General features: G+C 38.6%; 1 protein-coding gene across 4 annotated transcripts in view; it reads left to right on the top strand.

Moving 5' to 3' along the window:
* LOC150038977 (integrator complex subunit 7) overlaps window positions 1–12,581 on the top strand; it is a 51,927-nt gene that overhangs the window by 16,824 nt on the left and 22,522 nt on the right. For all 4 annotated transcript variants that reach the window (XM_090328123.1, XM_090328125.1, XM_090328122.1 and 1 more), the window contains 3 exons: window positions 2,509–2,708; window positions 3,915–4,037; window positions 8,748–8,865. In XM_090328123.1, the coding sequence (XP_090184249.1) occupies window positions 2,509–2,708; window positions 3,915–4,037; window positions 8,748–8,865 (441 nt within the window). The remainder of the gene's footprint in view (window positions 1–2,508; window positions 2,709–3,914; window positions 4,038–8,747; window positions 8,866–12,581) is intronic.

The following is a 12,581-nucleotide window of genomic DNA, read 5'->3' as shown; positions in this document are numbered from 1 at the left end:
TACTGAGGAATTGAACTCAGAGCTTCATGCATGCTAGGCAAGCACTCTACTACTAAGCTACATTTCCAGCCCAGTTACAGACTTTTCTGCCGGAGCTGGCTTTGAACTGTGATGCTCATCTTAGTCTCCCCTGAGTAGCTAGTACTATGGGTATTAGCTACCGGTATCCAGCTTAATTGAGCACCTTTTTTAAAATTGAGTGTCTGCTGCATTAGATGACATCTCATTGAGGATGTGCCACACTCTGCCATGAGGAAGGCCTAGAGTAAGGAAAATACTTAAGAGACTCAGAACAATTTCAGTCAAGAGATGATAGTAGAAATGGATCCACATGATAACAAGTGTGATGACAGTCATCTTTGAGTTACAAGTTAACTGTGTAACCAATAAGATGTACTGTAAGTTTAGAAACTGGATCTTAAAATGTGAAAACACTCTGAAAGTCTGAGGAACTATAATTTATACTAAGATGGGAAACTTTTTAGAGATACATTTTTGGGATGAGATCAGAAGTTCTCTTTAGACTCTTATTAAGTATGACATGCTTCTAGGTCACCCTGGTAGTGGACAAACCCAGTAGATCATGTGTTGTATATGTGCCTGAAGTTCTGGGATGGAGAGGAGGGGAGTGTATTTAGTATTTAGGTGATAATGGATACCAAAGGATTATATCACGTAGGAAAAGGTACAAAGAATAAGAAGAGAATTTACTGCCAGTTCAGGGGAACGTCAAAAACCAGAATATGACAGGAGACTATGGAAGAGATTAAGAAGGGAAAGTGGCACTGTGACTCGAGTGTTAAGAGCACTATCCTTGAGCTGAAGAGCTCAGGAACAGCTCCAGGTCCAGAGTTCAAGCCACACAGTGAAGAAAAAGAGAGATTAAAAAGGAAGAGCCAGAGAAAGAAGGGAAAACCCAGGAAAAGAGTGAAAAGCAGAAGGGTCAACATGTGAAGTTCATTCAAAGATCCAAACAAAATCACATGAGCATCATGTGACGCTGCAGGGGAGAAACCAGGGAAGAAATACTCAGATTTCACTCTTCCATTTCTTGTTGGAGCTCTCTGCTCAGGCCAAACCTTACTGTTAAGGGTGAGATTGTTAATAGAAACCAACATTGCTTATTAAATGCTATCTTACACTCTTAAGTATTATTTCACAGTGGGAAAACCAGTGGTCTGCAGAGTATAAATTAGCTTTGGCATGATTTGTAGTACACGATAGTTGACACATTTTTGTTCTCTATCCCCACAAAGCTATGTTATAGAAGAAAAATCTGTTTAGCTCCAATGCTGACAGGAAATGATACATTGGTGTTAGACTTTGTGGATATCTACCTGTATTAATTAATCAAGGAAAGGCATTTCTACACACAGTTCAGAGAACTTCAGAGCTATTCACACCATCCATTCACATCCTGACCTTGATTAAGTTGTTGAAAATAATAATATTAATTTAATCAAATTGTAGCCACTGAATGTGTTACATGTTTATGTATACATTTGTATGTGTTTAGTGTTTTTAACATGATGTGAAAAGAAGTAGGTAGGAAATATGACCATTTTCTACTGTGCCTTTTGGTGGGGGGTACTTTCTACTATCAATATATACTGGGTGGTGGGGTTTTTTTGTTTGTTATTAGTGTGTGTGTGTGTATGTATGTATGGTACTGGAATTTGAATTCAAAACTTCATGCTTGCTAGATAGGCACTCTACTGCTTGAGCTAGGCTTCCAGCCCTTTTTTGCTCTGGTTATTTTGAGATAGTCTCATGCTTTTACCTAGGCTGACTTAGATCACAGACATGCTAGTTCAGCCATAGCTGGTAATATGCTACTACATCTAGCATTTCCTCTTGAGATGGAGTTGCAACTGAACTTTTTTTTTTTTTTAAACCAGGACTGGCCTAGAATTCTAGTACTCCCAGTCTCAACCTCATGAGTAGCTAGGATGATAGGCATGTACCACTATATCCAGCTATTAGCTTAAAATGCATTGAAGTCCCTTTTTCTTTCCTTTTCTTTTTTCTTTTTTTGCCAGTTCTGGGGCTTGAACTGAGGACCTAAGCACTGTCCTTGGGCTCTCTCAAGACTAGCACTCTACCACTTGAACCACACCACCACTTCTGGCTTTTTCTATATATGGTATCTAGAAAAGAAGCCAGGTCTTCATGCATGCTAGGCAAGCACTCTACCACTAGGCCAAACTCCCAGCCCTCATCTTGAACTCTTTTTGCCTGCGACCCTCTGTCTCCTCTGATCACTTTCTCCAGCATAGCTAGGATTCCAGATGTGAACAAGTGCCTGGACAACATGCAGTTTTATAATCATTAACAAATTAAGAGAATACTTTTGGGGGGAAAAACAACTTGAGTTATCAATCTGTTGTACATAATTATCTTTAATGTTATAAGTGATATGGTCTGTTTATTTTTAAATGGATATTTTGCTAAATCTGTACCATTGTTAAGAATAATGGTCAGAGCTCTGAAAATTCTTTTTGTGTCTAGGCTTAGCTACGCCAGTAGACTTGAAGCTGAAGTTGATTCCCATCCTACAGCACATGCACCATGATGCTCTCTTGGCTTCCAGTGCTCGGCAGCTTTTACAACAGCTAGTCACGTCCTATCCTTCCACCAAAATGGTGATTGTTTCTTTGCACACTTTTACTCTGCTTGCAGCTTCATCTTTGGTTGATACACCTAAGCAGGTAATCCCAGTTTTCTTTGGTCTGCTTATTCTTCAGTAAACAAAACATAAGATAAAAATGAGGAAGTAGCTCATAGTATTTGGTGATCCTAAAGTTCCTTTTTCTAATAAAGATCAGTTGAACCGGGTGCTAGTGGCTCCCACCTGGAATCCTAGCTACTCAGGAGGTTAAGATCTGAGGATCATGGTTCAAAGCCAGCCCAGGCAGGTAAGTCCATGAGACTTATCTCTAGTTAACCACCAGAAAACACAAAGTGGCACTGTGGCTCAGACTGGTAGAGCACTAGACTTGAGTAAAATTGCTGGGGGATAGCACCCAGGCCCTGAGTTCAAGCCCTGTGACCCACCAAAAAATAAATAAAAAGGTCAGGTAAATAATGTTTTTCTTCTTTTGAACCTGGGTGTTGTCCCTGAGCTCTCCGGCTCAAAGCTAATGCTCTACCACTTGAGCCACAGTGCCACTTCTTGTTTTCTGGCGGTTAACTAGAGATAAGAATCTCCCATGAACTTATCTGCCTGGGTTGGCTTTGAACAGTGATCCTCAGATCTCAGTCTCCTGAGTAGCTAGGATTACAGTTATGAGCCACCAGCACCTGGCCAGTTTTTTTCTTCTTTAAGTTCATAGGAGTGATTCTTGGAAGCCCTAGAGAAAAATGAGATGTTGGGGAGTATATGACAGGATGTATAGTTGGCTATAAGGAATGTCTGTGAAGTGATAGTTACTGTATTAGAACCTTACATAAATGATAGTATTTTGAACACCAGGAGAAAGAGGCCCAAACCTGGCTCCACTGCTACTATGAAAAAAGACAGCTTTGATTTGAAGGGAGTTCTTTACCAACTCTTAAGTTTTACTGAACTATACTTTATCCCTAATAATAATAATATCAATTTTTTTTCTTAACATACATTAGTTGTACAAATGAGGTGGTTTCATTGTGTATAATGGTAATTTCAGTGATGGTATTATTATTATTATTATTACAGTTCTGGGCTTGAGCTCAGGGCCTGAGCCCTATCCTTGGACTTTCTCAAGGCTAGAGCTCTACCACTTGAGCCTCAGCATCACTTCTGGCTTTTTTTTATGTATGTGGTATCAAGGAATCGAACCCAGGTCTTTGTGCATGCTAGGCAAGCACTCTACCATTAGTCCAAACTCCGGCCCGAAGATGGTATTATTTATGAAATGATACAACTGTCTTTATAGATTCAGCTTTTGCTGCAGTACTTGAAAAATGATCCCAGGAAAGCAGTAAAGAGACTTGCTATTCAAGATCTAAAATTACTTGCTAATAAAACACCACATACTTGGAGCAAGGATAATATTCAGGTATGTAGCTCTTAAAACATTAATATTTTATATAGGAAAATATAACATTACAATATATCATTTTTTGCTGGATATGATTGAATACACATATAATCCTAGCTTCTCCAGAGGTGGAAAATATATTATCTCAGCTATAAGGGAGGCATAGGAATTATAGGTAAGAGAATCAAAGCCCAAGCCCAGGCAAAAAAAATCTGAGGTCCTATCTAAAAGAAAACTAAAACCAAAAAGGATTGATTTCAAATCGCCATGTGCCCAATTCCAGCCTCTTGAGTAGCTAGGATACCAGGTATGAATCCTTGGCACCAGGCCCCACCCCTGGGCCTGGGCTGTCCCTTGAGGCAAGCTCCACATCCTGTTCTCCACTGCCAACCAGCTCCTTAGAAATAATTTATCTAAACTGGCACAGTGGCTCATGCCTATAATCCTAGCTACTCTGGAGACTGAAATCTGAGAGGATCAAGGTTCAAAGCCAGCCCTGGGCACAAAAGCACTTGAGACTCTTATCTTCAATTAACCTCTAGAAAATGGGAAGTAGGCTTGGCTCAAGGGTAGGGTGGTAGCCTTGAGCTGAAGAGCTCAAAGACAGCACCCATGCCAAGTTCAAGCCCCATGTCCCACCAAAAAAAAAAAAATATATATATATATATGTATATACATATGTAGATAGATAGATAGATATTTCTAAGGAGTAAAGTAGAACATAATAGTAGAAGTGTGGAGAGGACCAAAATGGCTTATCTTGTGGTGGCAGGAAGCACAGAGGAGGAAAGACCAGGACAGATAGACCTTTCAAAGACACCTCATCCCTGCCAGTGACCTGCTTCCTCCAGCGAGACTCCACCTTCCATAGCTCCACTGCGTCCTGGGAAACACTAACTCAGGGTACAGCATCTGGTTGAACAGTATGTTAATCTAGCATAGAGGGAGAAATTCAGACCACATAATGAATGAGGTGGCAGCCAATGAGACAGAGACATCATTTGAAGAGATGGTTGTTGTTGATATTAAAAGTAGTCCTGGTAAGAACAATTGTGTACCATTTAATGTCCTTGAGACAGAAACTTGAACCAGACTTCATCATTGAAATATAATTGATGTGCTATCCCTAGAGAACTTCATTTGCTCTGTTAAGCTTTCTTACTTTAATCAATGAGCCTTTAAATCATTTTATACTTCCCAAGGCTATTTTAGATATCCAATAATGTGCTATATGACAGAAAGATAACATTGTAAATAATTTACCAGAAGATTTTCTGTTTCATTTTTTAAATAGTAATATTCTTGTTGAAAATTATTAGTATCTTTATTCAGAATTACTGAATTTTGTTGAAAATTCTTGTCTTTTTTTTCAAACATAGATTTCAACCATATTTCCTGGCATTTAAAAGCTATGAAAGGGTCTATAGTAAAATATTTCTCCTACTGTTCTGCTATGTGCACAACCACCTTTTTTTTTTTTAAAAAATTTTGTTAACACTGATTTTTACATCATATTTCAAATTTCATGTTTAACAAACAAGAATTCAAGAAGGGAATCTATATGCAATTACGGGCACTTAGATTTTAGAACATAATTAAAATTAAGCTGAGGGTTTGTATGTCATAGATGCACGTTAATCTATATAATAAAACATGTCTATAGAGTATATATCCCATCATAGATTTTTATGTCTATGTAGTAATGTTTATATCTCTAAGACCATGTCCATAACCTTGGGTACCCAAATATTGAGTCATCGATCTTGTACTGTTTGAATTTAATATCCTCATATTAAGGATACCATGCTCCTTTTGTTCCTTTGGTCTTGACTTATCTCACTCAACATGATTCGCTCTAGTTTCATCCACTTTCCAGCAAATGCCAGTATTTTATCTTGTCTGTTAGCTATGTAGAATTCCATTGTGTACATATATACCACATTTTTTTGTATCCATTCATCTGCAGTAGGGCATCTGGGTTATTTCCATCGCTTGGCTATTGTAAACAGTGCAGAGATGAACATGGCTGAGCAGGTGTCCATATCATATCCTGGGTTATGATGGTATGGCCGGATTGTAGGAAAGGTCTATTTTCAGTTTTTTAAGAAACCTCCAAACTGCCTTCCAGAGTGGCTGAACTAGTTTACATTCTCACCAGCAGTGCAGTAGGGTTCCTCTTTCTCCACAACCCCGTCTACATTTGAGTTCAGAATATTGGCCATTCTAATTGATATCTTAGGGTTGTTTTTATTTGCATTTCCTGTATGACCACCGATGATGAGCATTTTCTCATATAATTTTTTGCCATGTTAACCTCTTCTTTGATAAGTCTCTCTTTAGTTCCCTGGTGCACAACTTTTTTTTTAAAACATAGTGGCAAGCAGTATAGTTTCAAGTATGTCTTTCTATAGATTTTTTTTTTTTTTGATGAAAACTAGCAAGTCTTTGTTTTGTTTTGTTTTATTGGTTGTGGGGCTTGAACTCTGGGCCTGGATGCTATCCCTGAGCTCTTCAGCTCAAGGCTAACACCCTATCCCTTGAGCCCCAGAGCCACTTCCAGTTTTCTGGTGGTTAATTGGAGATAAGAGTCTTAGGTTCTTTTGTGCCTGGGCTGGCTTTGAATCGGGATCCTCAGATCTCAGCCTCCTGAGTAGCTAAGATTACAGGTGTGAGCCACTGTGCTGGGCAAAAAATATTTAATAAATATTTTGTCCCATTGTTTACACAAAGAAGTTGAGATTCAAAGTTTTCAGTAATTGGCTCAGATCACAGAAGTGACAAGTGGTACAGCCAGAATGTACAGGCAATATATGTATTTGTTAAGGTCTGGGCATGTTGCTCAGGGGTACATGCACAAGGCCCTGAATCCAATCATTAGCATTCCTTTTACCCCCAAAAGAAAACCCAAAATATCTCTCATCTTTATCTTCTAATCTCTATTCCTGCCTCCAAACTCAAAGTCTGGTGTAATTTGTCTTCACCACCTACCTCAATAATTACTCTTGGTTGTAGCGCCTAACTGTCATTGTTAATTTATTGTGCCATCACTGGAACAATCTTCTCTAACTCTTCATATGCCTTTATTTATTTTATTTTCAGCCCTGGGGCTTGAACTGGGGACCTGAGCTCTATCCTTGTGCTTTCTCAAGGCTAGAGCTCTACCACTTGAGCCACCACACCACTTCTGACTTTTTCTATGTATGTAGTACCGAGGAATCAAATCTGGGTCTTCGTGCATGCTAGGCATGCACTCTGCCACTAAGCCAAACTCCCAGCCCACCATTATTTTTCTCTATGGCTTTCTTCTATTAAGTTTCATCAGGTTAAACTTACTCAACCTAATTGGGCTCTGGTGGCTCACTCCTGTAAGCTACTCAGGAAGCTGAGATCTGAAGATCATGGTTCAAAGCCAGCCTGAGCACCAAAGTCCATGAGACTCTTTTTTTTCCATATATTTTTATTTTAATTAATAGAAGGTTACATTATATTAACCAGATAGAAGGTGCATTACTTCACAAACATTGATAACCTTTCTTATGTCTTGGTCCCCATATCCCTCCATGAGACTCTTATCTCCAATTAACCACTAGAAAACCAGAAGTGGCTCTGTGGCTCAAGGGATAGGACAATAATAGCCTTGAACTGAAGCGTTCAGGGAAGCACCCATGCCCAGAATTCAAGCCCCATGACTGACCAAAAACAAACAAACAAACAACAACAAAAACGGGCACAGTGGCTCACACCTGTAATCCTAGCTACTCAGGAGGCTGAGATCTGAGGATCAAGGTTCAAAGTCAGCCTGGGCACTAAAGACCTAGAGACTCTTATCTCGAATTAACCACTAGAAAATTGGAAGTGGGGCTATAACTCACAGGCGAGGGTGGTAGCCTTGAGCTGAAGAGCTCAGGGACAATGCCCAGGCCCAGAGTTCAAGCTCCACAACCAACAGGAAAAAAAAATTACTCAACCTGACTTTTAAGGCTCTTGATAATCTGAAGCAGCTCTCACTGTCTTAGTTTTCATCTATTTTGAATACCTCTCTTTTAGCCCACAAATAAATGCTTTATATTCTGACCTAATTACAAAGTTTTTGTATTACCTAGACTTTCTTTCCCTTCCATTAGCAAAACCCATGGGCATTTTCCCATTCTATCCATGAACATTTTTGCTGCTGTTACTCTTTTCTACATAGTTACTAACTAGGTTTATCTTTCAGCAGGAAATGTGTGCATACACATAAGTTTATAGGACTCAAAGATGTTCAGTGAAGTCAGGTACTGGTGGCCCATACTGATTCATTCATACTTTATCCAAGTTTATTTGGTTTTTCTGATTCTGAAGGTCACTTTACATTTAGTAATCATGTCTTAGGCTCCAGTTTGACAGTTTGGCTGGGTGCTGGTGACTTCCATTACCATCCTAGCTACTCAAGACGCTGAGATCTGAGGCTCATGGTTTAAAGCCAGCCCGGGCAGAAAACTCCCTGTGAAACTCAAATCTCTAATTAACTACTCAAATGGGAAGTGGTGCTGTGGCTCAAGAGATAGAGCACTAGCCTTGAGTACAGAAGAAGGTCAGGGACAACACACAAGCCCTAAAAATGACAAAAAACAAAAAGAAGTTTGACAATTTGATTTTAATATATCACTTTTCTACGAGCTAGAAAATGTAAAGTCAACAGCTCAGAAGTAAACTGATGTTTTCACTTCATGTTCCTCTGCATTTCAGGCACTCTGTGAATGTGCTCTCCAGACTCCTTATGACAGCTTAAAACTAGGAATGCTGTCTGTGCTTTCCACACTATCAGGGACCATTGCCACCAAACATTACTTCAGCACAGCTCCAGGTAAGGTAGAGACAGTGTGCTAAGTCCTTTATCCTTGGTTATGTCCCAAGTTTGTTTCTTCTCTTAAGCTAGAGAAGGTTGTAATTTCATTGTATGCTAATGATGTACTTGAAGATGAGTTTTTTTATTAGCATGCATTAATTTCAAAAAGGGCAATTTAATATTAACATTTCTATACATGTATAAAACAATGGATTCCATTTGATCTTGCCAATCCCTTCACAATCTTGGGGAAGTTTCATAGTTCTATTTTCATATTTGCTGGCAATCTATTGAAGATGATTTCTTGACTCAAGAATATTATTCTTATGATTTGTCCTTTTTTAATATATGTGAATGAAACAATTTTTTTAGAATGTTTGAAAAACTGGTTTAGGGGGCTGGGAATATGGCTTAGTGGTAGAGTGCGTACTTAGCATGTATGATGCCCTGGGTTCTGTTCCTCAGTAACACTTTAACAGAAAAAGCCACAAGTGGCTCTGTACTTTAAGTGGTAGAGTACTTGAGCAAAAGAAGCTCAGGGACAGTGCCCAGGCCCTGAGTTCAAGCCCCAGGACTGGCAAAAACAAAAAAAACAACAACAAAACTAATTAGAAGCCAGGTGCTGGTGGCCTAAGTCTGTAATCTTAGCTACTCAGGAGGCTAAGATCTGAGGATCACACTACAAAGCCAGCCTGTGCAGGGAAGTCCTTGAGATTTATATATGCAATTAGCCACCTTAAACTGAAAATGGAACTTTGATTCAAAAGTGGTAGAGTTGTAGCTTTGAGCAAAAAAAGTTCAGGATCAGTGCCAGGCCCTGAGTTTAAGCTCCATGTCCAAAAAAACCAAACAAACAAACAAAAAAAAAAACCAACGTTTTTTAATTAAATAAATTGGTTAGCTGACAGGCATCTGTGGCTCATGTCTATAATCCTAGCTACTCAGGAGGCTGATATCTGAAGATTGTGGTTAGAAGCCAACCCAAGCAGGAAAGCCTAGACTTTTATCTCCAGGGTGGTCAAAGATGGCCTTTATTTATAGAAGAGACAGCTTAATTCTTCATGTAACTCAGACAGCTTGGGCTTGTTCTCGGAGTGCTAGCTAAAACCAAAAGAAAGCAAACCAATACACAGCTCTTTTCAATATTTCATGTTTCCACTTACTGTCTTGTTGATAAAAGCAAGTCACACGATCCAGCGCAGATGGATGTGTTGGGCATGCCTATATGGAATACAAGAGAGATTTTCACAGCCTTATTTATAAATAATTAGTCATATATATCCAGTTTTCTTTCAGTGAATTATTTTTCTGCATAAATCAGCCAGTCACTTATATCCTTTCCTTATAATTAACATTCTTGACTATCATAGTTTAAAAGAGCTATTTAGCAGTCTTGATAGTATCTTACGATTGGTAAGATACAGATATATACAAGGGAGTTTTAAAATTGAAACAGGCTTAGAAAAGTACATCCAAAGTCTTATATAAATATATTTGCATTGTTAAATATTTAGTTACATATGTGTGTGTATGTTCTGATTCCATTTTTTAAAAATACCAAGCTAACCTGATGATATGATGGCTTGGTGAGGCTTGAACTCGGTCTAGATGTTGTCCCTGAGCCCTTTTGCTCAAGGGTAGCCCTCTACCACTTGGAGCCATAGCTGCTTCCTGTAGTACATACATACTCTTTAAGCAAGAAATTTGTCCTTTCATTGAAATTTGTTAAGATGTGGCTTTTATGGAATTAAGCAAAAGATATTAAGTGCTAAACTAAGTAATGTTCATTAAACCTCTGCATAGGCAGTTTGGAAATACTTGTTAAATTACAGTTGACTCAGAAATTCCACTTGAGGGAATTTGTCTTATTTATATATATTCATGCATTGAGTGATGATATATATACAACATTACAGATAGCATCAATTTATGTAACAGCAAAATATTGTTCATTAATGGAGGACGTAATAGCATCATAAAAAGGTCCATTGAGAGGGAACTCATTAAAAAATTACGATAGATCACTGCATTAGAAATTGGAGCAGTTTATTAAACAAAATAAATGGCATGGAACAATCTCTGTAAATAAATATTTGAAGAAAATTATAACAAGATGCAAGCTCATATATAAAAAGGGGAAATGAAAGGAAAAGATAAAAAAGTTCTCGTTACCTTTTACTATACTTTCTGAAATAATCTTCGTGTATGTCTGTTGAGTTATTAATAGCGTTCCCTTTATCCTTGAAAAATGTGATCATTCACGGGGGTTGATGTTGACAGGAATTATGAAAAAAATAAGCAGAGGAAAGGAAGAAAGACTTGTAAGAAACTGAAGATGCTTAATTGTCCTTATTGTTCTTGAAGATGACCCAGTTATAACTGAGAACTTCTCTTTTATAAACTAAAATCTTCATAAATCCTCATATTATAGAATTTCAAATATGAATTTGAAAAAGTGCTATAATCTGTAGCACCCTTTCCTTTAAAATATAAAGTACAGGAGTAGTGTATAGGTTTATGACCTTGATGGAAGGATACTGAAAAATCTTTGAACTTGATCCCCAAATTTTTCCAATTCTATAGTCATGAATTCTTACATAAACTTTAAGGTTATCAACAATTTGGAGTTAAAGAAAAGCCAATAAATATTTCTTTTTTATCTCCTTGAAGGAATGGTCTTATCTGACAAGCAAATAGTTTAACTTAGAGCCATTTGGACTAACATAGCAGTGCAAGTTTAATTTTTGTAGAACTTCCATCTCTAGATATATGTAAAGATTTGCATCATCAAGAAGAACATGCAAGTGCATCCGTTGGCTCAGAATCCATTATAACTCCCAGTATAGACTATGGTTGTTTTGGCCTTCATTACAAAACTGTAATGATGTCATAGGCACATAGTGTGTAACTGTAATAGGGCAGTTTAAGTATTAAGTAATTTGACAGAGGAAACAAATGGTGATATATGTTGTTTGTTTGTCTGTTTATGTTGGTCATGAGGCTTGAGCTAAGGGCCTGGGGTGCTGCACCTGAGCTCTTTTGCCCAAGACTAGCAAACTACCATTTTGATCCATAGCATCACTTCCAGTTGTCTGGTGGTTAATTGGAGATAAGAGTTTCACAGACTTCCTGCCTATGCTGGCTTTGAACCATGATTCTCAGCTCTTAGCCTCGTGAGTAGCTAGGATTATAGGCATGAGCCACCAGCACCTGGTTAAGGTAGAACATTTTATTAAATATTCCTATTAGAAGCCAGGTGTGGTAGCTCACACCTGTTATCCTAGCTACTTGGAAGGCTGAAATCTGAGGATCAAGGTTCAAAGCCAACTCAGGCACAAAAGGACATGAGACTCTTATCTCCAATTAACCTCTAAAGATTGGAAGTGGGGCCGGGAGTTTGGCCTTGTGGTAGAGTGGTTGCCTAGCATGCACCAAAACCCAGGTTCCATTCCTCGGTACCACATACATAGAAAAAAGCCAGAAGTGGTGCTGAGGCTCAAGTGGAAGAACTCTAACCTTGAGAAGGTCCAAGGACAGTGCTCAGGCCCTGAGTTCAAGCCCGGGACTGGCAAAAAAAAAAAAAAAATGGAAGTGGGGCTTGACTCTAAGGTAGGATGGTAGCCTTAAGCTGAAGGGCTCAGGGACAGCGCCCAGGCCGAGTTCAAGCCCCATGACCATGACCCACCCCCCACCCCCAAAAAAGGAGATTTTCTCAAACTAAAGAACACTAAACT

The sequence above is a fragment of the Megascapheus bottae genome, unplaced genomic scaffold (genome assembly GCF_031878675.1).
Source record: "Megascapheus bottae isolate mThoBot1 unplaced genomic scaffold, mThoBot2.hap1 H_1, whole genome shotgun sequence".
Lineage (NCBI taxonomy): Eukaryota > Metazoa > Chordata > Mammalia > Rodentia > Geomyidae > Megascapheus > Megascapheus bottae.
This window is presented reverse-complemented; position numbering and strand designations above follow the sequence as displayed.